The 27431-nt window shown below is 42.5% G+C and overlaps 1 protein-coding gene across 2 annotated transcripts in view; it reads left to right on the top strand.

Annotated features, from left to right (window-relative positions):
* The first annotated feature begins 1902 nt into the window (after positions 1 to 1902).
* Positions 1903 to 27431, top strand: part of fbxw4 (F-box and WD repeat domain containing 4) — a 44265-nt gene continuing 18736 nt past the window's right edge. The window contains exons 1-6 of one of the 2 annotated variants that reach the window (XM_082557148.1): positions 1903 to 2038; positions 5167 to 5262; positions 5498 to 5683; positions 6261 to 6393; positions 8025 to 8110; positions 24380 to 24445. In XM_082557148.1, the coding sequence (XP_082413274.1) occupies positions 1932 to 2038; positions 5167 to 5262; positions 5498 to 5683; positions 6261 to 6393; positions 8025 to 8110; positions 24380 to 24445 (674 nt within the window). In that variant the 5' untranslated portion in view covers positions 1903 to 1931. Of the gene's footprint in view, positions 2303 to 5166; positions 5263 to 5497; positions 5684 to 6260; positions 6394 to 8024; positions 8111 to 24379; positions 24446 to 27431 lie in introns of both variants that reach the window. The other variant, XM_082557147.1, reaches the window with a different exon arrangement.

The raw sequence follows: 27431 nt of genomic DNA, 5'->3' as shown, positions 1-27431 counted from the left end.
TGATCTTTTGGCAGCGTAGTGTTTGCTTCATCCTTTAGAGTGCAAAGCTTTGAACACACATTTTTATGATGCATGTTTTAATTACAAACAGTTCAGCTGATCAAAGAGCAACTTGTAAAATAATGTGAATGAGCACAAACTGATGCTACTGATGCTAAACAGCTAAGGTCAATGAAGCTTTGGTAGTCATGTGACCATAACACAGCCTTGACAGTTTTAGTGGCGAAACTGTCCCAGGGTCTGCAGGCCAGGAGAGAACAGCAGTAAAGACGTTCAAACCAAACCTTGTGTTGCTCTGAAGTTATGTATCATATACTTTAGAAGTATCGGCCTCTAATTTATGGACCTGAATTCACCTGCGTGAGAAACTGAACATAGTGAAATAAAAAAGTAACTACAAAGTTTCTAAAGCTTCCATCCAAAACTCTCCCACAGAGGAGTGTTTTAATGTAACTGCAGATGAACAGTGAAGATGACTGAAGCTCACACATGTCTGCTGTTATGATAAAAAACGAGTTCTCAAAACGCATTTACACAAGCATCATTCACCCCATTCTTAAGGTGTTCTATTTTAAACATTAAACTTTTTACCATGTAACACCCGTACAGCAGCGAGCGCATCAGTGGGTAACGTGGAGTTTACTTCCACTGATACATGTGAACCAGAGGACTTGCAGACAGAATAACTGACCTCCTGCCAGGATGTATAGTTGTATAGTTTGACAACTGTAGCTTTATGGAAATGGAATTTTTTTGCAAATTGTAAATTTATTGAAATTGTAAATTTGTAAATATTTGTTAGAAGATAAAGATGATTTGTTTGAAATAAATTAACTGTTGGTTTTAGCAAGAAATTTTCTGGACAAAAGCTGATCCTGAAAAGGAAAAGTAACACATTTGCTTGTTTTTAATTTAGGTTTTTAGCAAAAACAAGTAGGCAGAAACAAGAACACGTAGTTAGAAGTTACAAAAACTCAAAGTAAACTTATTCAGCTTGTAGTTGGATTATCAGCTGTATTTAGACAGTGGCACAATGCGCACATTCACAGATCAAATCCGTTCAGTTTAATGGGGAACAGCTGTCTGTCAATAAGCCACACACAGACATGAAGTATCTTGTTAATATTATTCATAATATTAATATTAAATATTTTTTCTTAAGCGATGTGGGATGTGATCCAACTCTGAGCACAGTTTCAGTGCTGGAGCCTGCACCACTATTCTCCAATACACAAACTGAAATCAGCTGACTGTGGAACCAATAAGCAAACAGACTAAAAATTCCAAGAAATTGAACCACTGGGTACCAGTTCTCGATTCCCGTCCCCAATTAGCTATTCTTAATTTGGTTATTAGTGTGTATCGTTTTCTCCTAGCTCTGTGATTGACACAGAGTTAACTGGGGGAAATATTCCATTGATGCAGTGAAAAGTATGAAAGGCTGGGCAAAAACGTGGCTTACTTGCGAGCTGGAGTGAGTTACTCGTAGGAGGAGGTTGCCGAGAGAGTGTTTGAGCAGGAAATGTATCCAGCAGGTTCATTTACTGAGTCCAACAGAGAACAGAGTCGAGGAGGGCGGGCTGGTAGGTGACTCAGACAAGGACAAACCAAGGTTAATGCAGAGGAGCTAAAGGAGCAGGGGTCTCAAACTTAAATATTTTTTATAAAAATATACATATTTCCGAAAATGTAATTTTGTTTTTTACTTCAAATATTGTAGAACAACACTCGAATGTAATTTTCTTTTAACTGAAGCCCTTCATTGAACTCCCAAATAAACGCTGTCTGTGCACACACGCATGCGCTGTTTTGCTGCTTTTTAACCTCTTTTTTTCTCTTTCAAGAACAACGTGATGTCATTAGAAATCTGACTTTTGCAGTGGAGGCCAACAACGTGTCGAGCCTAAAACGGGAAAGCAACACGTGACGTCATGACGTACAGACACGTTGCGTGTCGTCATCAGGCGGTGGTTCACTGCAAGAATGGCTTCCTGTCTCATCTCTGCCCCTGCTCTGTGAGCGATGAAACTTTACCGCTGTGCGTAATACACAAAGTAAACACGCAGAACCGGACATAGAGGCTTCGAGAGCGGCGCAGCGGTGCCCGAGGGCTCGCCATGCTGCTGTCTCAGCTGCCAGAGGATCTACTCTATTACATCTTATCTTATTTGGACTACAGATCTCTCAGTCGCCTCTCTCAAGTTTGTAGAAGCTTTTACCGCTTTGTAAACCGGGACGCTGTTTGGAAGAAGATTGCTAAAGCTCTTTTAAACACGGGCATTACTCGGGAGGGGAAGGACATGTAAGAAAACAGTCGCACACTTCTGAGCAAGCTGCTGGGTGTTTCTAGCTTAGCGTTAGCCTAACATGCAGCGTCCATTGGCCCGTGCTGCTGCCGCACCGTCTCACGCTGACAGCAGCTGACTCCACACCTGTGGCCGTGGCATGTTGTTGTGTGTAACCGTAAACGCTGTGGTCCCAGTGCATCATTTTACAGAAACCAGTGAACAGACTTCCTTTTACTTTAAATAAAAGTGATGCACTTTAAATCACTTTCAGCACTTTTGATTGAATGACAGCGATAAACGCGACTAAGTAGCTTTTCATAAAATGCGATGTGAAATTCAGGCTGCAGCATCACCTGCTTTGGCTTAAACGTACACGTGTTGCTATGATGGAGTAAGTGTTCCACATCTGTGACCACGAACACTGAGACAGCTGCCCTGATACTGCTTCTCAGTCAGCAGTGCAGTGTTTGAACCAAAGGTTCCACACCTGACCTCAGGTCCTGATCCTAGTATTTAGTTTAAGGTGCGAGCACTGTAAAGTCAGGAACCAGAGTAGGACTCGTGGTGTTGTCCTCATCTTGTCTGTCAGTTATTTTGTGTGTTTTTCACCCTTATCATGTTCAGCTTTTACATCGTTCCAGTCAGTTAGAAAACTGCAGTTTCAGACCTCTGATTGTCTGGCTTTTCAAAATAAAGTGCATCACTGAGAGTACGCCGAGCAGTAAAATGCATATACCAGCCATTTATGCAAATATCGAATTAGCCAATTATATGACAAGGTCAAGTATCATAACGGAGAAGAGAGTTAAACGTAAATGTTTGGTGACAGAGAGCTGCTCTGCGTTTTTCAAAAGATGCTAGCTTTTATAGAGAACGACCCAAAGAAGTCTGTCAGTGTGGACCCATTGATGCACACTGGGTCCTGGGTTCACCGGGCAGTTCCTGGATCAGTCTGTTGATTGCTCCCTACACTTGCCTCACGCGGGAGCACAGAGCACATCTTGAGTTGCTGCAATGAAATTTGGACCGGCCTCCCTCGTTTTTTCACTTTGTTTTTGCAGGTCTATGTATTCAGCCCCGTATGATTTTCATTTCTAACTAACGATGCTGCATCCTTTCAGTCCTAACACACTGTCCAGCCCATATGCAGGATGATTTGAGTTCCCATTGAGATCTGACGTCTTCCTTTCATTGTTTTTGAACTTTAGATGCACTTTCTTCCCTCACCTGTATGTGAGCAAGCACAGTTCTTAAAGAGGACAGCCTGCATGAACAACTAAGATGAAAACCACTGTCGTCATAGTGATCTCCAATTGTTCAGGCTAACATTAACTAGACCTGACCGTGCTGAATTTTCTTTGCAGTAAAATATCACCAAAACCGTTTGCATAGAGACAGAGTCGCAGTAGGAAGCTGAAAGAAAAAATCATTTGTGTAAACTCAGGCTGCAGCTCTCTATTTGTAATCTATCAACGAATCGAAATACTTTAGTTTTATTCATGAGCAATAACAAATATTCAAAAGAGAAAAATCAGGTCTTTTAAAGTGAATGCTCACTGCTTTCAATTGTAGAAATGTCGGTGCTTTTAAATGTAACTGCATACTAGACGAAACCCTTTGACTGTAAGTGCCAGATTAAAACTACATTTTTAAAAGAAAACATGAATCATCTCCAGTACAGTCAAAAAGTCTTCCCTCTGTATTCTTGGCAGGCTCTCTCGTTAATACAAGGCAGATGTTTGTGCTGCTGGAAGCAGAACCTTTATCATGGTGTGGACATTATTTAATAATAATAACAATTCAGGGTCCAAGCTGACACCCCTCAGCTCAGGGTTTAATGGCCCACGTACGTTTTTGTGTTTTTAATTATGAATGCATTTTTATTAATGCAATATTTTATATCACTTTTAATCTGAGAAATGTTACAAAAGAATTGAAATAATGTGGTCTGGTCCCCCCACGTCCCTTTAGACTCACCCACGTTTGCAGGTATCATGTCCTGCTGGCGTCAGCCTTCATTAAGCTGGATGTAAACATGCATCAACAACAACAACAACAACAATAATCAGACCAAGTCAACAGTTTGTCTGCATAGTATAATGGAACATGTGCAGGCTGAGGGTGGAGCAGCTGCACCCGTCACAGCTTGTTGATCAGGTGCTTTGATGGACTCCTGCTAACGTCGTCCCAGTAAAGGTTTTGTGGTGGTTACAGGAACAGCGCTGGTGTTTCTTTCACGCTCGCTGAGCTCAGCGTGCCGGTAACGGCTCCGCCTCTTCACGCTGTGTCAGCAGACTCTGTGCCAGGGTCATCATCACTGCTGCTGTGGTGTCGTCAGTGGGCTGTCAGACTTTGTATTCATTCTGTTGCAGGTCTGTTTTTAGTGGCACATGTGGGTGAAACGCTGGTGTTGACATCGTTTAACACAGCGGCGCGCTACAGAGCGTTTATAATCGAATTCCTCGCTGAAGCCGTAGGGTCAGGTGACCCTCTCAACAAGCTGATTCAAATGTATTGTGGGGTTATATGTAAGTTCAGTAAACAGCTCCTAAGATTATTGATGCAGTATTATTGTAGCGTCTTTATTTTAATATTAAGAGCCTTTAGGTGACTGTTGCTGTGATTTGGTGCTATATAAATAAAATTGAAATTGTAACCATAGTCTTTGACAGATGTTTGAGAAGTTCTGAACAACAGTTTGCACGTCACAGTTTTTCTGTGACAAAACATTTTATTTCATAAAAATGTTCACATGTCATCTGAAAATGTATAGATTGATGAAAGGGTCAGATGTGCATTGTTTTCATGGATAATGCCACCAGCATTCAAACCCACACAGATCAAAGTGTAGTCATCTCGGTTGCTGCTGTCCCTGCAGATATCCTCTCATACGCCTGAAGGACAGAGTGAAGATTGCTCAAAACTGGTACAGCGGGATCTGCAGAAGAAGAATTCCTCTGAGATGGAAAACTAAGTAAGTCCCCTGTTGCACCTTATTTCAGTTCACATCATGCACACATGTCCAGATGTACAACGAGAGTTTGGATTTCAGCGCCGTCAAAGATTAAACTTGTGATCGGTTTCACAGAAGAACTGTTCATCATATCTCTGCCTGATAAAGAGCCAGTTTACCTCATTATCTGCATACTTTAAAGACGTTCAGGTGTGACGTTGAAATCGCTCACATTTTATTTGTATCTCATTGTCAGACTGTTACCATGGTTACAGCTGGACGGGGACACTCTTTTTCTGTCTCAGGCTGCTGACATAAAGGTGTACCATATCCACAAAGACTCGGGGAGACTCCAGCGTAGTCCGTTTGAAGTCTACTCGGGCCACAAGGGTGACGTCTGTCGCTTCGTTCTCACAGATTCTCTCCTGATCAGCGGTGGAAGGTAGCTGAAGGAAAACTGTTGGTTGTTCTAATCTGAAGGAAACGTGAAGTTTGGAGGTCTGTAGAGATTGACACGTCTGCACACCTCAGCATCCGATACAGCCTTAATGCTTAGCCTTATTTTGGCGTATTTGATCCTGATTTCCTTACACGGGGTCTATATAAGCTTTAAACAGTGTCTCAGAAGGGTCCACATTCAAAACGCACTCTGCAACTCCTTTATGGGCAATAATCTAGACCCAAAAACACGAGTACATCCAGCTCGGATTCAAAAGGTTTTACAGTTGCTAAATTTGAATACATGTGAAATGTGATGTGACGAGTGAGCAAAGAGAGCTTGAGACCGTGGCTCAGACTTACTGTCACGCTTCCATACATCTGGCTGGTTGAACGAAGCGCTGGTTTACACTGATGTAAAGACATTTACTGTGCTCCTGTCAGCATAAGAGAGGTCAAGACTTGTGATTTGTGGGTTCCAGCCGATCAAACAACTTCAGAGCTTCTGTTTATGTGAGTACAGATTTACTTTGGACGGCTGAAATGTAAAGAAAGTCTAATGCTCTTCTTTATCGTGTCAGTGACGGGAAGATCGTCGTCCACAGCAGGAGAAGTGATGTGCCAGTGGAGTTCTCAGGTCATAACCAGGAGGTGAACTGTGTGGATGCTAAAGACGGACTCATCATCAGCGGCTCCAGAGACCGGACAGCCCGGGTCAGAACGACTCTACGCTTCGGGTTCATTATGTGATGCACAGTAGCAGAGTGTTTACAGTCCTACTTCTAAGATGCTGTGTAAAATGTCATATCAATGATTTGCAAATCACTTTTGAACTGTGAGCCAATCACAAGTCAAACAGTCCCTTCACTATTCAGCCAAATCACCGGGGGTGGCACAGCAGCAGTCGTGGGTTCTGATCCAGTCTGAGGCCTTTCTGTGTACAGCTTGCATGTTCTCCCTGTGCCTGCATTGGCTTGCTAGGTTAACTAGTGCAGTGCAGATGTGAGATTGAATGGTTGTTATTTGTATTAGCCCTGCAGTAGACTGGCAGCATGTCCAGGATGTGCCTCACGTCTTCACAGCTCCTGAGCTGCATCAGAGGAATAGAAATGGACGATGGACAGACTGGCAGACGGCCTTAGGCCAGCTGAAAAGCACCGAGTCTGTTTTTATTTTTAAGCATCAAGTTGTGATGCTTTCCTGACGTTATATAGCTTAGATAAATACCTGCTTCTTTGCAGTTTCTTAAACGGCGGAGCTCTTTGCACAACTTCCTGAAACTCAGGAACCTGCCCAATCATACACCGAGCTGGTTACAGTTAGCTCCATACATATTTGGACACTGACACAAGTCTTTTATCTGTTTACTGAAACATATTTGGTTATATATAGTTGTATAATGGACAGCAGCTGCAGTAAAGACCTGGCAGAGCATTAAACAGGAGCAAACCAGCACCTGGTGACTTCACGCTGTCAGTCCAGCAAAGGGATTTATACCGAGTATTAGAGACGAACATTTCATCTTCACGTATTTAATTTGTCCAATTATTTATGAGCTGCTGACATGAAGGGACGGTGTTAAACATGCTTTAGTTCGTCACATTTTTATGTAATCTTTTTGTTCAACCCACTGAGTCAAAGCTGAAACTGCACTTCAGCTACATCTGAGGTTTTATTTAAAATTCATTGTGATGATGTACAGGACGAAATGAGGAAAAAGTTGTCCAAATATTTAAGGACATAACTGTAGTTTTTACACGTAACAGTGAAATCACTGGCAAGCATGTTCAAACACAGAGGATACAGCTGGATGGAAATCTGCAAAAAAGCTTTTAATATAGTTGAATTCAACAGGAAAGCTTTCATATGCTGTATATTCAAAATGAAATACTTGTAATCTTTGTTTTAATCTGGATGATTGTGGTGCACAGCTCATGAAATTGTGGATCTAGTAGAATAATCATTGATAAGCATTACAGAAGAACTTCACCAGATTTATGTCCCATTATAAAGTAACACGCTCCCTGTTTGCGTACCGAACACATGAAGGTAGACAAAAGTTAATTCTCTGACTTTTCTGATATCCGTCCTGTCCTTGCTGTGTCCCCGCCCCCACTGCTCACATGAAACACAGAGCATCCTGACCTGTACACAGAGGCTGTCCGCTCCATGTTTATAAGACTGAAGTTAACGAAACATTTACTCATATTTTAACTAAACAAATGCTACATTTCACTCTATATCTAAATCATCACGTGTTCAGTTATTGGTATTACAATAATAATGTCATGTAATTTAATTTGTCATGTAATACATAGATGATCTAATAAGGTTTTTTTCTTTAGATTTGGAGTTTGACTTCCACCGCTCCCAGAGATACAATTCCCATGTGTGACAGAGTGTGGTCCGTGGCTATTAATCCCACACTGAGGTAAGAGTCACCCACTCACTTGTGTTTTCTCTTATCGTTATTTAAAGCACTTTTTCATAGTAGCTGCTGGACGTGCTGGCACCTCACCAGGACCTGGGGGCTGTTGCAGCTCTAAGAACCCAGTTTTTCAGCCCTTGTTAAAGAGGAGCAGCTTTCCTGCATCGTTTATGCATAAAAGTGACGTTAATAAGTTGAATGTGTGAATGCAGCATTGGCAACTAACTTTAACTCTTTGTTGCCATTGTTCAGTCATAATTTTTACAAGAGCACATAACTGGAACACTGACCCACAGTGGTGCTAAAAGAAAGACATGAAAGAAAGAAACTAATGATAAGTAAACAGTGAGGAACCATGAGTCATGCAGGTGTCAGTGCCATGTTATACCTACATGTGGCGCAGGAACATCATCACGGTTCAGTGGTTTTAGTTTCATTCCAGCCGTGTGCAGTGGCTCAGTAGCACGGTGCTACACAGCGAATAACAGGAATCACCAGACTAAAAACCTTTGACTGCAGCTCATCTTAATTTTGTTGTAGGAAATCTGGGCGATACAAAAAGGATTCCACGAAAAAAGGTTAAATGTGTTAAATAAAAGCTAATAAAGTAAAATAAATACCAATAAAAAAGGATAAGTGTGAACAAATATGGATGTTAACAGCAGCATTAACACTGTGGCCCAGCTTGTTTCTTCTTTTGTTACATTCAATGCAAACTAATTTCTGTCATGCCTACATTTGCATCATTTTTAGGTATATTTCATTTAAACCTAGTTTGTAATAAAGCAGCTGGCAGATTTCTGCTGATTTTCAGACGTTGGCTGGTCACAGACTGTGCGTGAAACAGCAGAAGCAGATTCTTTGTGGCGGCGCTTTAGAAGTGCCTTTGATTTCTCAACCATGTTTTGGCTCAGAAACCTAATAACACAGACTTACACACACTCACAGCTCTGCTGACTGCACAGACAGATGCAGACGTTTGTAACAGTATCCACTTCATCACCTGCTGGTCTGAGAGGCAGGTGATTGTCCGTCCACAGAGACGCTTCATCTGCCGGACATGGTTTATAAGGCGTGCCACTTGTTCTTTGTCCTCAAAGTTTTAAGTTTCCTCAATTTTTTTAAAGACACGCTGTAAACCACGTCAGGAAATGCCCAGAATTTGTCATGTCTGTGGTCGGTGCAGAAATGCACTTTTGTGCCCCTTAAACTGAATTATCTGTTTTTCATAGATTCAGCTAAAGAAACCAAATGTTGTTTTGCTATTAACATCTGTGTACAAACACAGTTTAAAATAGGTTCTTTAGTTGTAGACACAGCACTGGTTCATATATGGAATAATTCAATTACAGCTTACAGAAGGAAAAAATGTCCTCTGACCGTTTTTCTCTGGAAATGCTCCGATGCAAGAACCGAACTGAGAATGTGTGAAAAAGCAGTGAAAGGAAAAGTGAGACAGACCTTCAGAGTAGACTATTTCTCAAGAACATTTCCCATTTATTTGACTGTAGCTGAGGCCATAGTTAATAAAAGACTATGAAAATGATCACTGAAACCATGAACTCATCAGGAAAGTGTCTCCCAGGGTGGGCAGCATGATGGTGTACTGGTCAGCTTTGTCGTGTAGTCTCCATTATCTCCCAGTACCTATTCATGCAGGTTTTCAAGCTTCCTTCCATAGTAAAGTAAGTAATTGATGAGGTGCTTAAAGTGTATAGAATAATAATGTATCAATAAATGTGGCTTGTAGTCCAAAAAACTGTCTACAGCTGTCAGAACTGTGGACATGGCTTCTACATTCAACACAGACGCTCTCACACTCCCGACACCAACGTCGTCATCGGTTTTGAATACATTTATTCTTTTAAAGTAAATGTATGTGTGCTGTATGCATTTTGTTGTCGACACCAACCAAAATACTGTTTTTGGTAATTAACATTTGAAATGATGAAGGCACTTGAAAAGTAACACAAAATGATCCGCCTTCCCAGAAAAACACACAAACTTTTCAGAAGTACTTTTTTCCTCCCAGGCTTCTAGACTTCTGATTGGCCAACATTTCTACATGGCTAGGATTTGGCATGTTCTTAGGCAACATACTGAATGCCAAACTGGATTCTAATCTTATTGCTTGCTTTGAAATCAGTGACGCCGTATCGTGTGTGATGGAAAGATTCACTTCTCTACGCAAATACAGCTGTCACTGGATTACTTCATGTCCTGAAGCGGGTGATCTCCACATCCATGTAGATGCTAAAAAGGACAGCCTCAACATGGCATTTAATCTGTTATTAGACTCAATTGGTTTCTCTCAAAATGTAAAAGAACCCACCCACCACTTTAATCACACTCTAGATCTTGTTTTAACATATGGCATAGAAACTGAACATTTAACAGTGTTTCCTGAAAACCCTCTCCTGTCTGATCATTTCCTGATAACATTTACATTTACAATAATTGATTACACAGCAGAGGAGAGTAGACTTTATCACAGTAGATGTCTTTCTGAAAGCGCTGTAACTAAGTTTAAGAATATAATCCACCCACTGTTATCATCTTCAATGCCCTGTACCAACACAGAGCAGAGCATCTATCTGAACGCTGCCCCAACAGAGGTCGATCATCTTGTTAATAATTTTCCTGCTTCGTCAGAAGTACTTGACTGCCTGGTATAACTCTCAAACGTGCACCTTAAAGCAGATAACTCGTAAGCTGGAGAGGAAATGATCTTTCACAAATTTAGAAGATCATCATTTAGCCTGTATATGTATTTTAATTTATTTATTTTCTACCATTTTTAAATCCAGAAATGGTTATGTAGCCAAATCTCAGTATATGTGCAGTTTCTGAAATGCTCGTCTGGGACCATCAACCATTCTGTGCTCAGAGTCACTCTCCCATTCTGATACGCACTGATAAACAACTTCTATTGTAGCTCTCTCTCTCACTGCTGTATGTGTGTATGGGGCTAGGCAGTGGCATTTCAGTTAGTTAGTAGGTGAATAGATGACCAGGTATTTCCTGCAGTAACTGGTCTCAACCAAAGTGATGCTGATTAATATGACATGTTTTGTTTTTGTTTACATTTTTATTAGCCCTGCACATAAAAATAGATATATAAAGAATCCATGTTACCTCTTTGTAATGATCAAAATTCTGATTAATGACTTTAAATGAATTACAGTCAACAGAACCTGAGCTGAACTTGAGCTGAAATAGCAGGTAAACACTGGTGTTAATGCAGTTCTTTCTGTTTAGGTGCACAGCTGTGATTAATGTGAATACACTTATTTCTACTAATGTTTCATTGAAGTCACTTCACACAGTCAGTTAAATGTATTTAAATTAATTTCAGCACAGCATAAGTTAATAAACTGAAAATGTTTCATTTTACAGTTTTGGATCAGAATTGTTTGTTATTATAAAACATTTTTTAAATTTAAAGTAGTTTTAACATTTAACAAGCATTATGACCACTCCTGCATGACACGCTTTCACTCCTGCTCCAGCTCCAGTACAGGCATGGATCCTACAAAACATCTAAAGGTTGTCATCAGTATTTGGCACCAAGAACGGGTTATTTTGGTTGTATAAATTACCCCTAACCCTTCATAGATCAGACAGAGATACTTGTAAAATAATGAATTATTTGGATGATCTCTAAGTGCTCATTGGCCCTGACACTTACACATTTGTGTGCGTGTGAAGTCTTGCTATGTCTATATAAAGAAAAAAAGAGTAACTTTAAAATTCCCACCAAGAAGCAGAGAGCCAGAAATGTCTTTACACTAAATCTTTACGGCCATGTGGTGGGGTTTGGCATGGAGGGTATGCCACACTGATCACTAATGTAGAGAAGAGGGGGTTGGCAGAACCTAATGAAGAAAGCAGCTACCCTGAAGAGAAGTGAGAACAGGCGGGTGGGGGGGTTTGAGTTGTTTTGTGTAGGATTCCTCAAGCACAACTACAAAGATGTTGCAGAGACCAAAAGCGCCTTTGAACGTTTCAAAAAGAGGAACATGATTGTTGGGTAAACCATCTCTTCAACACTTCTCACCACCACCAGGGAAGGAGGACCTTTGACCTCCAGTAAGTATAGGGTTAAGCCACAGCAGCCACCTAGCCATCCTGAACTGGCCCTCTCTAACTACTGCCCACCACTGCCACCCAACCTCAGACACTCCAATTTCACTCCCACTGCTCTGCCTTACTCAACTACAAGAAAAAGCTCGAAATTCAAGTCTTTCTCTTTGGTCTCTTCTGAGCCGTTCCTGTGGCTCAGGAGTCAAGAATTCAATTAGTTAAAAAAAGAGAAGAAAAGATCGAAGCTGCAACAATACAGCGATAAGGGGGCAGAATGTGCGTTCCCACACACTAAATACAGAGCGCTTTTTCTGGGGCCCACAGAGCCAGAGAACCTACACCGCAGGAGGCGAGAATAATCACAGCTCGTTCCAAACCCCCTCATTACAGACGCGCATGCACACACACACACATGCACGCACCTTGCATTCCTGACGCACACAGATAGTTTCATTCAGACACATATTACAAGCAGACATTCCACCTAAGAGCGACACACCTTGCAGATCCCCCACACTTACCATGGATAAACATACACTCTGAGAAACAAACACACAAGTATTCCCATCAAAAACACACTTGGCACGTGAAAGCCTGCTGCACTCGTACAGGTGTTCTCCTGTCTTGAGTTTACAGCAAGTAGTGTTTTAGAGCTACACTTAAACTGGCAACTTTGTAAACAGTTTCCAAGCAATTGATACTTAATAATTACTAGAGCGATGCATAATTGAAATAGGTAGACAGAGTATATCTGTAACTGCAAACAGTGTGTTGATGGTTATTAAGGATCGTTGTTTTGTCTATAGATTTTTCTTTTGTGGAAGTCCAGTGGTTAGCACTGTTGTCTCAAAGCAAGAAGGATTTTGGAAAAACACTATATAAATGGCAGTCCATGTCTGTTTCCATCAGGAGGGGCATATTTTGGGTGAATATATGCACTATAGTATCAATCAAACTTTCATTTTTATAGCAACATTCATGCAGATTATCAAACTTTTTGACAGATGACTGACAAGCTGATAACGAGGAAATAAAAATTGAAATGGCCTATAAGAAGAATAAAAGTTGATCAAATACAATTAATAAAAATTAGAAAATACATTCAGTAATATCCATATCTCAATCATTTTCTTCCCTTTATCTGGGGTTCGGTCGCGGGAGAAGCAGCCTAAGTAAGAACGCCCAGCCACTTCTTCTAGCTTATCTGGTTCTACTATGAGCACCTGTCGGATTGCTCAACTCCTCACCCTATATCTAAGGGAGAGGCCTGCCACCCTTTGGAGAAAGCTAATTTCTGCCACTTGTATCCACAATCTTATAATTTCAGTCACTATCCAGAGCTTGTGACCATAGGTAACAGGAAGGGACTGGTAAAGCAAGAGCATCATTGCAGGTGTGGTCCCAATCCATCTGCTCCCTTCACCCCTCACTCACATGAACAAGACCCTGAGAGTCTTAAACTACTCCCCTGGGGGGCAGTAACCTGTCCCTGACCCAGAGTAGGCAGTTCACTCTTTTCTTGGCTTAGGACCATGACTTGGAGGTGACTTGAAGGTGCTCTTCACATTCCACTGCAACCCTCTAATAAAACCAACAGAAACACATCGTCTACAAAAAGCCTTCCACCACCTGAGTAGAGCTAGAAATTTTGTCCATAAAAACTATGAGCCGCATCGGTGATAAGGGGCACCCCTGAGTCCAGCATTTACCGAAAAGAGTCCGAAATATCGCCACCAATCATGCTCCTGTAACGGTTATACAGGGATTGAATGGCTGGTAGGAATGGGTCAGACATCCTATACTCCCAAAGCAATTCCCCACAGGATAGTCTGAGGAACGCAGTTGAATGCTTTCTTCAAAAACAACCACATGTAGACTGGTTGGGTAAACTCCCATGCACCCTCAAATATCATTGTAAGGATAAAGAGCTGGGGCACAAAAACCACAACCACATTGTTGCTCTTGCTTCCAAGGTTCGACTAAAGACAGACAAACTGTCCTCTCCAGTACCCTTCAATAGGCCTTACCCGGGAGGCTTAGGAGTGTAATCCCCCTGTAGTCAAAACACATCCTCTGGGCCTCCCTCTGGGACCGCCACCACAGTGTGCCAGTCTAGAGGTTCCGCCCTAGATCTCCATGTGGTGTTGTAGAGGCGTGTCAACCATTATAGCCCTATAAAATCCAGGACCTTTAGGAACTCGGAGTGAACATCCACCCTAGGGTTCCGGCCACCAAGGAGTTGTTTAATTGCCTCACTGACCTCTCCCCTTGTGATGGGAGAGTCATCCCCTCGTTCCCAGACTCTGCTTCCTCTCCAGAAGATGTGTCAGTAGGATTAAGGAGGTCCACCCCCACTATCCAACATCTGAGTAGAGTACTACCTCGTCCCCAAGTCGCCTGACAATTTGCCAGAATCACTTTGAGGCATACTGAAAGTCTTTTTCCATTGCCTCACCAAACTCCTCCCACAACTGAGTTTTTGCTTCAGCTACCACCTGAGCTGCATTCCACTTGGCCTGCTGCTATTCTTCAGCTGCTTTTAAAGTCCCATAGGCTAACCAGGACTTCAGCCTCATGGCACCTTTCACCTGTCCACTACCTTTCTCGAGGACTACCACCGTATCAGGCACCAACCACACTGTAGCCATAGCTCCTTGCTGCAGCCTTAGAAATGGAGGTGCGGAACATGGTCCATTAGAACTTAATGTCCCCAGTCTCCCTCCAAATGCTGTCAAAGTTCTGCCAGAGATGGGAGTTGAACATCTCATGGATCAGGGCCTCTGTCAGGCATTCCCAGCACACCCTCCCAATACATTTAGATGTGCCAGGTCGTCCAGCATCCTCCTCCACCACCTGATCCAACCTACCATGAGGTAGTGATCAGTTGATAGCTGGGCTTCTCTTTTTAACCGAGTGTTTAGAACATATGATCACAGATCCATTGATATGTTTTCAAAATCGACCACTGACCTATGACCTAGGGTGTCCTGGTGCCATTTGCACATCTTTATGTTAAAAAGTGGTGTTTGTTATAGACAAACTGTTATTTGCACAGAAGTCCAATAGCAGAACTGCACTCTCTGTCACTTGATGCATTGCTCATGTGAATTGAAGTCTCCCAATAGGACAATGGAGTCATCAGATGGAGGACCCTGAAGCACCCCATCCAGTGACTCTCAAAAGGCAGTCATATTGTCAGGACCCATTCCCCGAAGACGCAGGGAAACAACCCTTTGTCCAGTGGCAAAGCCTCCACATGTACAGGTAGCAAACCAAGGGATACAAGAATACCCACCCCTCTTCACTGCCTCTTATTGAGGACAGCTCCAAACTGGAAGAAAGTCCAGCCCCTCTTCAGGAGACTGGTTCCAGAGCCCGACCTGTGTATTGAGGTGAGCCCAACTATATCTAGTCGGGATCTGTCAACATTACACACAAGCTCGGGCTCCTTCCACACCAGAGAGGTGAAATTCCATGTCCCAGTAGTCAGCCTCAATAGCCTGGGATTGGACCGACATGACCCCCATGCTTGACTGCTGCTTGATGCACAATGTACCCGACCTCTACAGCTCCTCCTGCGGGTGGTGGGCCTACAGGAGGGAAGGACAATGTAGCATCTTTGCACCCAGCTAGGTACCTATGGTACTTTGTAATGTTTGACTTTTTGGATTACATGATATTTGCGTTATGGTCTGGCAGTTACTTGTTATATATGCAAAATGATCTTAAGTGTACAATCTCTCATCTTGTTACAGAGTAATTTAAGCAGAGTTCAGTTATGTTTAAACATTGCAACATCTTGATTTGTTTGTTTTTTAGATATTCGGTTGTAGATTTGCTGCTGTGCTTGGGATCATTGTCCTGTTGCATCACCCAGTTTTGGCCATGATTTAGTTGTTAGACAGGTGGGCTCACATTTGTCTCTAGAATTATTTGGTATACCCAGGAGTTTATGGTTTACTCAATAATTACAAGGTGCCCAGGTCCTGTGGCCTTCGTCAGCCGTCCACCAGCGGTTGATAGTTGGTATGAGGGGTTTGAAGCTAAATATAGTGCTGTGTATTATGGCCAATCCCACTTTGGGATTGTCTGTCCACAGTTTTGTTGTTTGTTATCATTAGGGTTTTTTTTTTTTAATTCAACATCATTATTATTATTATTACATTTGCAGCTTTGAAAATCTAAGAATCCTAGAGATCAGATATGATAGGCAGGCAGGATACCTGATGGATAACTGCCCAGCCTGACGTTGGGCAAATACAAAGAGACATTTGCTCTCACATTGACACCTGGGCAGTTTAGATTCACATTTAACCCAACCTTGATGAAGCCGGAGTATCCGGAGAGAAGCCACGCAACCACGGGGAGAACATGCAAACACAGAGTCTTTGTGTCTTGGTGTGAGGCAACAGTGCTAACCACCACACTACCAAGCTGCCCGTTTGTGTTATTATTATTCTTAGTTTGGCAGCTTTGAAAATCTAAGAATCGTAGAGATCATAAAGCTATGATAATTAGTTCATTTTTGTTTTTAATCATATTTTCTTACACAACAATCTGCAAGTCAGTTATCCAGAATGTCGAGATATTTTAGCATGTGGTAGTTAGAAGTACAGATCTCTGTAATTTCTTTGGTGGTTCAACAAGTCTGTGTTAGATATAAGCTTAATAATAATGAGAAATATAATAACCTCAGATCACCGAAATGAAAGACAAAGTGATATAATATTCCTTGTTATGTTTAAGAAAATCTATCACAATGATCTTTTCTCCTAATCCTATTTGCTGTTGCAAATTTGTTGCCAACGCAGTTTGTATACAGCAGAGTTCTTCCACGCTGATGTCCAGTGTGGGACATCGCGTTAGGTCCTGGTCTATTCCACCCGGCTGAGCAGCCCCAGCTGAGGAATGTCCTGCTGACCCCACAGACATGAGACACAAACAGAAGCCAAAAGGGCCACAGGGGGTGGTGATGGGACAACAGGGTCCAGGCATGCGCGTGTGTGTGTCCCCATGCATAAGAGTGTCTATTTGTGAGAGAAAAAAGTGCATGCTTGTAGGCAGGCAAATGTTTGTCCATGCATGTCGTTGTGTAAAGGGGTAGGGGGCGAGGGAGAGAACCCTGGGAGTGAAAGAAAGAGAGGGAGTGTGCATAGGGGGTTTGGGGGTCAGCACTTGCACCCTTTGAGCATTGTTTCCCTCCCTGGCAATATAAAAGCATCATAACCCTTTGAGCCCAGACATATTTAGAAACCACATAAAAGCACTTTTTACAAACTAGATACACGTCGGTCACAAAGCCCGGGGTCAAGCGCAACAAATTAACAGCCCTATTTCTGACAGGGGGTGGGGGTGAGAGCTGGAAGCTTGGTGACAGGCTGGAGCTGAAATGCTGGAGCCCAGCTTCCCAGGGTGGTGAAGAGGGCTGCTTTCTTGCATTCATGTGTAATTGGTCTGAGAGGCTGAGTGAATGCTGACTTACTTTTGTTTCTATTATAATCCTCTTTATAGAAGACTTGCCTACCGTAACTCGAACAAAAGTCAAGACGGCTACTATGAAAGGCAAGAATCTTATTTGTCGCTTATTTGTTTCACACATTGAAACCCCCGTCGCGATTTTTAGCATCTTAGAGAAGCCTTTATCAAATGCTGATGCATCTCCAAAAAGGTAGGTCATCATGAAAACCTTATGTAATTCAGAAAGTTCAAATGCAATTAGTTTTCATTATTTAAGCATTTTCATACTCTTTCATATTACCACCCACTCTTCCTTCAGGTTTTCCTTTAAAATCTCACATATGCTTCTTTCTTCCACCTTGATGAGATTCCCAGCTCTAGATGCACCCCCCCCCCCCCCCCCCCCCCCTGCATAATACAGCCACACACAGTGTTCTTTGGGTTGTACACTCCCTCCTTTCTCTCCATATGTAGGCAGCATCTCTGTGGCGCACACGTTCTAGTTTCTACCAAAGGTCCAGTGTCCATAATCTTTCTCCAGGTTGTCCTTAACATCCTTCTGTCTGTCTTCCACAGAAGAGGAGTTCCTGTTGAACTCTTGTGCAGGGTTCTAGTGATTGTCCTCATTGAGACTACAGACCAGGTTCAGTCCTTCACTCGTGTCCTGGCAGTCATTCTCTCACTTGTTGTTTTTCCATAGTCTTTAAAATCTTTTGCTTTCTCTACCTCTGCCAGGCTTGTTCTGTGCTGTTTGGCTCACTTTACATTTCTAGATGAGACGCCTCACTCCAGACACTTGGAAATGCTCTAAACAAATTTCTTTCATTTTTGGCATGGGCTGTGCTCTGGCTCAATTAAAAGCTCAGTTTTTCAGGGGCCAATAATATCCTCCCTGGTCATTTTTGTTTTTTCTGAAATAGTTCTGTTATCGTGTCCAAATAAAAATAATTTGTTAATTCTAAAGAAAACTAGTACCATAATTGTCGGACTATAAGCCGCTACTTTTTGCACGAGCTTTGAACCCTGCGGCTTTTAGTCAGGTGCGGCTTTTCTATGGATTGTCCCTGATTTTTGTGATATCGTAAGACGATTTGTTTTTTGTTCCGCTGTTGTACGGCACTACGTTGCCTGGCGGAAGGATCGGGGTTCAAGATTGGTATGTTGGTCACATGTCCGTCCGCCAGGCAACATAGTGCCGTACAAGTAGCGCAAAAAACAAACTTCAAAGTAGCGCTACGCGTTCAGCGGGAGGCGTGGATGACGAGCGGCGATAAACTTGCGAAAAGCAAGTTATGCTCAACTCCACCGGTGGAATCTGACAGCGTGGAAAAGTGCGAAAACATCCACGATCACCAACAGATTTGAAGGGCTGGACTGCTGCATGATGGAGAGGAGGACACCGCCACGGCCCTTCAGAGGGTGTTCGACTCTGACAACGAGGATTTCTTTGGTTTTGAAAGTGACAACGAAGGAGAGAAGCGGAGAGTGGATGACGAAGCCACCCTGAGCCTGTTTGTATCCGACACTGGAGAAGAGGACTTTGGTGGTTTTAGTGCGCAGGAAGAAGAGAAAGATGGTGAATGACTGACTTTTCTTCTTGTTAAAGCCGTGTCACTGCACCTGAGCCTAAAAGGTAGTCTGAATCTATTTTTCTGGTGTGCTGTAGGTTATTGTTATGTACTACATGTGCAAATATGTACCCATAACTTGTTTTTCAAAATATTAATAAAAGTTATGTCTCCAAACAGCCATCTCTTTCCTGACAATTCGCTTTGTGCATATTCTCTTACATATGATAAGTCAACATTGAAACACCTGCGGCTTTTAGTCAGGTGCGGCTAATGTATGTACAAAACAGGATTTTCCCCTGATTTTAGCTTGTGCGGCTAATATTTAGGTGCGCTTTGTAGTCCGGGAAATACGGTATGTGTAGAAAATAAACATCATAACAATAATGGGATGGCTAATCATTTTGTCTTCAACGATATTTACATACTGGCCTTCCTCTTAACTACACCCGCTCTAGAATTCAGGTCAATCAGGGCTTGCTAATCAACCACAGTCAACACACTGTTTTGGAGTAGTTTTGGCACTGTGGGCAGAAATACATTATAAATAATCACAGACTGCAGAAACTTGACACTAAACTTAAAACACTATGAATTCTGTGGACATCTATCATGGCAGCAGTCTCCTCCATGATTGTGATTGCATGTAATGAACTGGATAGAGACTTTTTCCCTCATTTGCCCACATTTGTAAGGAAAATGCATTTGTGGGTTGAGCAGCAGATGCGTATGTGAAAAACACCCATGTCAAATGTTCTGCCAGCCAGTCCACATAGTAGGGGATGTCAGACACAAGCTCCGAAGACAACATCTCAAGAAGATGGTTTAAACACACCCTATCATCACTCATCATTTTTCCAATAAAGTTCGTTCCAACCGTGTGAACTGGATAGATGTGACTCTGATCAGCTGTTTGGGCTGCGTTTTATGGGCTCGGTCTTTGAAAATGTGATAAAAAATGAAGCTACCTCTTGGTGCTTTCACAAAATTGGGACAGTAGAAAACTACTATGTGAACTCCATGAATTTAAGGTTTTCCTACACGATATTCAGCTTGTGTTGTTCCTGTTGAAAGCAGCAGAGGACATGCTCTCACAGTTACCCCAAGATAAAAAAAGGCCGATGTTGTGACGTCGGAGTTCACATGAATGCAGCTCGTGCGCTGCACATAGAAAGCAACCTTCTTGCTGTGAGGCAACAGTGCTAACCACCGCGTCACCGTGCTGCCTCAGATTATGTCATCAAGTACAAATTACTTCTGCACATTTTTAAGTATAAATTCAACACGATGTAGCAAAGTTTGCAGGTGTATTAACACCAGTTTTAGTAACATACATGCATAAATTAAACAGCAAAGGTGACATACTAAGATTAGCAGCAGAAAACCTGAGCAAGACTGTCATCATCACCGCTATGGCTGCTAATTTATTTGGACAGTGGAAATGGTGAGAAGCATCAGTAGTTTTAAGCACAGTGCCAAATGAGACTTGTACAGCAGCGTTTCACTGACCTGATTAATCATCAGAGATCAACAGAGCGCCACATATTCGTGGCAGAAATACACACACACACATATATTGTTGCACAATCCGAGTGTGTTTACATTTCGATTTTGCGTTTTATATAAGAACGTTAGCAGTGCAATGAAATACAAGTACTGCTCCCCCTGGTGGTTACATTTTACATTACCACTGGTTTTCCTAAATGCCGCTTAGCGGTGTTACCACTCGTGGTTGCATCATCCACGTCACAGGTGGGGGATATCCTTACGGTCGACCGTCGGTCACGATTCCATCAGGGATCAATCATGATCCTGTCACTGATGAGACCATTTTAAGTGTCTGTGTCTGGTGCTGCCTGTGTTTTTGTATCAGTGTGTATGAATGTGTGTTTGGAGAGATGAAAAATTGTTGTTTCTTTTTGACCTGCTGATATGACTGGTTCCCACTGAACACACATGGGCCTTCAGATGATACAGCCAGCTGTTGAGGTTGGCCAGGGTGTTGCTAATGAGAGGTGATGTGATGGGGAGCCACTGACTGAGCAGAAGAGAAGGAGTCTGGTCAGAGATGTGGCTGCGTGTTTGTTTGCATGTGTTTAGGTAAAATTAGGCACGATAGAGGCTTTGACCTTAACAGCTATAATATCAGTCCATTGTTCTGACTCCAGATCAGATCTGGTTGGTGATTCAGTTGGCTTAGGAAGCAGAAGAAATAAGAAGGAGTCATTCTTTGTGTAGGTGGTGTCCCCCTCCTCTCCTCTTGCTGTGATACAGCCAAGTCAGGGGTGAGTAATGTGAGTAATGGAGAGTAATAGGGTCCAGATAGCAAGTGTGACTATAACCCTATTGTATCCTGTGTCAGGAAGGTCAGAGGTCACCCACTGTGCCTACTGGTCCCAGACCCATCTGGGTCATAAATGAGTTTACCCAACACTAATTACTGGGAACCTGCCAAAGGTCTGTGCTATGTGACGGGGCTGACAGCTGCCCGCATTACTGAGCGTGTGTTTTCCTGCAAACATGCACGTTCTTCGTTGCTCCAGTTCAAAGTACATACACGCCAACAGCATGGCTCAGTCGCAGCTCTGCTTGGTACGCTTTGCACCGCTGCAAGGCCTTTGTAAGGCCAAGTCCTGTTAGGTTTGGCAGCACAGCCTCCAGGATGATAAATGCTCAGTCAAGCCAGTGCATGTGATTCCACCACAGTGCCATTACTGTTCACAAGCAGCTTGTTTGTCTGTGGAGCTAAAAGTATATGCTGATTCAACTTGAGCTGTGTCAAGCAGAGGAGAGGGGAAGAAGGTCAGACAGAGCATGTGGCCCTTTCAACATAAGAGAGTCTGGTCCTGAGGAGGAACATGTAGGCTGGAGTACAGCTGCATCCTCGACATCTCACAGAACCTTGTAGGTTTTGTTCTACAAATGTTTGTCAAGATTATGGACTTGACTCTTTATAGAAATACGGCATGAACAATATGCCATATAAAAAAAAATGTAATAAAGAACAAGATGATGGTTATGGTGCTGGTTGGGTTCCAGTCCCGCTTTGTGTCTTTCTGTTCCCGCCTCAGTTTTCTCTTGTTTCCCCTCAATTCTTTAATACAGGTGTGGGCAACTCCAGGCCTCGAGGGCGCCTGTCCTGCAGGCTTTAGATGTGTCCTTGATCCAACACAGCTGATGAACTAATCGTGCGATTCAGGTGTGCTGACCCAGGGTGAGATCTAAAACCTGCAGGACAGCGGCCCTCGAGGCCTGGAGTTGGACACCCCTGATCTAATACATTCAATCTAGAAATATCTTCTATTAAAAGCTAGTTTGAGATAAAGTTCTCCCCATGTACCGTGCTACCTCATCACTTGCTCAAAATCTTGCTTTGAAGTTTTAGTTGGTTCTGCTTTTATGTAATTTGATGACACTGAAGTTCAAAGTTAGCAGTGAGCTTCCTATCTTACCACAGATTAAAAACTAGGACATTAATAATCTTGGGAATTTACTCTGAATTATAACAAACAATGCCATGCAGTGAGTTTCATCAGTAATACACAAAAAGAGAGCAGATTCAACTTCTGTCAGCTTGGAACAGAAATCTGAACTCTGATGCTGGAAGGAGACTTTTTATTTCTACGTAGGCTGCAAATTCACAAATGCACAGACTTAGCCAGCGTTAGCATGACTCCGTGGAGCCAGAATCTGTCTAATCTCGTACCTGTAAGCGGTGCCTGAATGGGAGGTTGAAAGCATGACAAGTGTAACTGACAAGTCTGTGGAAATGATGCAGTGTGATGTTTTCCAAATAACATCTCCACCTACTGCAGTACAGACTTGAGTCCTCATTATTTTGACATAAGCATCTGTCAGTAGCTACCTCTGCATGTAAAAGGCGGGTCCTCCCCCTGTCTGTCAACCCTGTAGGAGGGCACTAAGCTCTGAGTCTCCACATCCAGTTCAGCCCTCCTAGTCAGCCTTCTCCCACAGTGCTCCTCCCCTCACCTTTTCCTCTCCCTAACCTCCCCACATGCGTGACATTCACTGTGCATACCGAGGCTGCTAATTCCAACCTGCCTCTTGAGTCAAAGGCTCGAGCGGTCTTTTCTTGTCTTTTATTCTGCTGGGAAACAACATGTGCTGAATGTAAGACCAGAAGAGAATCTGGTTATTTGTGATAATGAACATTTTCCTACCAGACTCCCCATTTCTCTCCATTCTGGTCAGACAAACCCTGCATGTGCTGTCTACACGTACTGTATGCATGCAGCTGTGCTACGCTGGCCCCAGAGACAAACATTCTTATTCAAAATGAACCTTTTATGTGATGAGAGAACATTTTTATAACAATTGCTAAATGAGGTCAAGAAATCAAGTGCAAAGTGGGCCTCGATGAATCCTCTAAGGTGCTGCCGCTGGTGCTCTGTACAGACAGCAGTCTCGAACCTGCGCTCACAGTTTTGTTCCTTTAGCAGTGCAAAACTGTCTTTTTCAGAAACACTTTCTATGCTGTGCACTCACATGTGCTCCCACAGAGAAAGGAGACTATAGACAGTCTTCTGACTCTGAGACAGCAGAGCTAGCACAAACTGTATTAAATCACTTTTAATTTCACTCAAAGTAAACACTTCAAATGTTTTTAAAAGGGAGTTTTTGTGTATCTTTTGCTACTTTGCAATATGTGATGCAGGCGTTCTGGGATAATCTCTTTATGCACTTTTAGAGCATCTTGAGCCCAGCAGCTAAATCCTGCCGGCTCCTCATACTTGTCCCTTTCTGATTCGTGCTGGATCCACTGTTTCAAACTGTGTCTGTTCATCTGGATGTTCAGATGAAGCCACAGGGAAGCAAATCTAAAAAAGAATAATGATTTGAAATAATAAGATTTCCAGATCTCAGCATCATTTATAAAATGTCTTCTGTGCATTTTGGAAAGTACGCTGGTTAAACAGGAAACGTTGGAATGACCGCTTCCTTTTACATATGTGGACATAAGGGTCATTTTCATCCACTGCAATTGTTTTTAATATATTTTTCCATATAGGACAATAAGCCAGCTGATAAAAATGAAAAGTAAAAATTAAATCAATCATTTTGGGTAGATTCCTACCTTGTTTTCTTGTGTCAGTACATGTTTGTTCACCTTGTTTAAGGACATGTTCTGCCTCTCTGTGTGCAGCTCCTTCGTCACAGGCACTGCATGCTGCGAGAACTTCTCCCCTCTCTGCATCTGGGATGTTGAACGGTGAGTCAGGAAGCTCCTCGCTATAACAACGTTGTGTTGAGCAACATATTGTTAAAGTATTGTTAGTCACACAACACATGCTTCCATACACCCTGCTTTGTTTTTTGTCATGTAAATGTTTCAATAATTATTAGCTCAGCTAGAAACTTTTTGATAATGAGCAGCGGCAGCTTTGGCTGTAATCCACATGACAGAAGTGCAACGCGATGAGCTGTGTACGGTGTTTCTGTACAACACAATATACAACACGCACAAGTTCAGTCTTCTAAATCGTCATGTGTTCCTGTGAAAGGTTACACAGTCCTGAAACGAGAACAATGAGCATGTTTTATGTTATTGTGAGACTCGAAGCAAAGATTCAGCATGTGTGATGAGCTGGAATCAAAACTCCTCAACAGTCTTAATTCACCGGATCTCTGCCTATTTCGACTTTTGTTGATTTTCCATCTTACTAACAAATCTGCATCAGCTTGAAAACTCCATGGAGCAAGTCTTTGTCAGTCCAAAGTGAGGACCTGAAGCTCCTGTCATTGAGCCAGTGAGAACAGACTGACGGCGCACGACGACCGGAGGCTGTTGTTGTGCTGTTGGGTTTTTCTCCCGGCTGAACAGGAAACACTACCCTGACATGAAATGAATTTGATTATTTAAAGAGAGATGGCCCTTGAACAGCATTTATATATTTGAATGATATTGAAATGTTATGGCAGCAGCCCTGTTTCCCAAAATGTTTGGACCTTAGAAAAAACCTCTAAATAATTTCAAATATGACAGAAGGAGCTGACATCAGGCCGGACCAAGCGCAGAGGATGGAAGTCTAAGTAGTGAAGAACAGAGCATCCAGCCTTCAGAGCTTAGTCCACGTGGATGGACGTTCACTCCTCACACCTGACAACCTTCTGCAGCCTTTGAGAGGGAGAGCAGCTGAGAAACACTGACAGCAACATTTTCTGAACAAATATTATCAGTGAACTCGACCGTGCGAAGAAGACACGAGTGTCAGAAGTGGCAGTGCTCTACACGCTCGGTGACCTTGCCAGCATCAGGATCACACTACAGGGAAATACTTTGTTACTGTACTTAAGTAGGATTTTTCAGGTACTCGAGTATTTATTTTTCTGACACCTTTTTACTTTTAAATACCAGGTTACACGTTTAATCCGCGCATACATGAGATGTAAGAGGCAAAACCACATCATTTATTATCTATATTTTTTATTATATATTTTCAGTTTTTCTATAGTTCTATAATAATAACTAATCCATGTCGGTGTAAGCCAATAGAAAGGAGCCAAATCGTTTGAAGTTATACTCCAACAGGAAACCGTCAAATCCTTGGAGGTTCCAACACGGCACAAAAAATAGAAATGCAATATAAAGCATGATTAACTGTTAGTAAAATCACATATAAATAAACTGTTTTAACACTCTTTATCACTTTAGCCATAAACGACTGGATGTTAAGTCCTTTTATTCAAATTTTGGATAAAGGTTAGCCGAGCGATCTCAGTCTCTGTTCATCTGGACTGACTGTAAACTACATCCAGATAAACAGAAACAACTTTTTGGGATTTGCTCACCTGGATGATTTTGCAGGCATCAAGACGGTTTCTGTGTTATTTATTTATCTCATGTAAATTTCTTTATTTTACAGCTAAACACGGGTATGCAGGCATTTTTTAATTCCTCATTTCTGAGGAAATAATGTGCAAATACACTTTACCTGGAATTTTGTGAATACTTTCAGTGCATCAAACACTCTCCAGCATCAAACTCTGTACATATCAGAACAAAAGCCATCACACCAAACCGAACATCAGCTGCTGCAGCCAGTTTAGAGAAGAACAAACCACAAGCTTCCACAAGGAAGCTTCCTTTGGCTTTGCTTTGGGTTTAACCGTTTTTCTTTCTCACCCTCTTCAAGTCGATTTTGTCTTTTTTCTCATCTCAGAGGGACAAAGAAGTCTTATGATCACCCATATAGAGGTGCATCCCACACAAGGGGCAACCCAACATTTCACACTGTCTTCACTCATGGTTAAACACAGAGAAGGGGAAAAACACATCAAAGAAAAACCACCCCGACCATCGCTCCCAACACCCAACGTTACCCTCGGCTCCTTCCCAAAGGAGGCGCTCCTTTTAACAATCAAACGGTCGGGCTGGGATTCCTCACATTCCTGAATCTGAAAGGAGCGCGGTGAAATGACTGAATCGGAGCAGAAGCTCTGTTATACAAATGGCAGACGCACATGTGTATGTGACATTGATGTGGTCCCAACACCCACCTCCGCTGACTCTGCCAGGAGACGTGCAGTTGTGGAGCAGCGAGCGCAGAGGTGTGGGTAAATTGGGTGGATGCACGGCTCCCCTCTGTTTGTTTTAGTGGCTAAAAACCTCAGCGTGGCTCCTTTTCTCTACCTGTGTGATTGCTTTTGACAGGAGGCCTGTTTCCCAGCACATCCCCAGGATCCAGTTTTGGAGCCTTCAACCCCTCCTGTCACCAAAACACACAAATATACACACACTACTATTCTACAGCTGCCACATACTGAAGGATAATCAGCCTTTCTTAGTGTTTTTTTCAACATTGTCAATTCATTAGTAAGTCCTTTCACTGCTTGCTTGTGTGTGGCCCACTAAAGCCAACCTGACTCCTACAATAAGGCCAGACAGGCTTAAATCAAGACAGACGCTGTGTGTCACGCAGCCAGAAGTCTCTTCATAACAAATACTAAGCCTGTAGCCCCCCCCACATACCCACCCCACACCCAGCCAGGGCACCAGGCTGCCCATCTCATAAAATAACTTCCCAAGTGCAGCTCGGATCGCTTCATCTGAAGAAATGGATTATTTTTCCAACAAAGTTGCATTTACGTGTGAATCTTTAGCATCAGCCAGTTTCATGTCCTGATCAACCAAGTCTGATAAAACTGCAAAGTTTGAACATATTTAGTGCTGTGAAATTTTCATATAGAAAATCACT

This window comes from Aulonocara stuartgranti, assembly GCF_965226115.1.
Source record: "Aulonocara stuartgranti genome assembly, chromosome: 13".
Lineage (NCBI taxonomy): Eukaryota > Metazoa > Chordata > Actinopteri > Cichliformes > Cichlidae > Aulonocara > Aulonocara stuartgranti.
The sequence above is the reverse complement of the archived record's forward strand: the minus strand, read 5'-3'. Positions and strand labels throughout refer to the sequence as shown.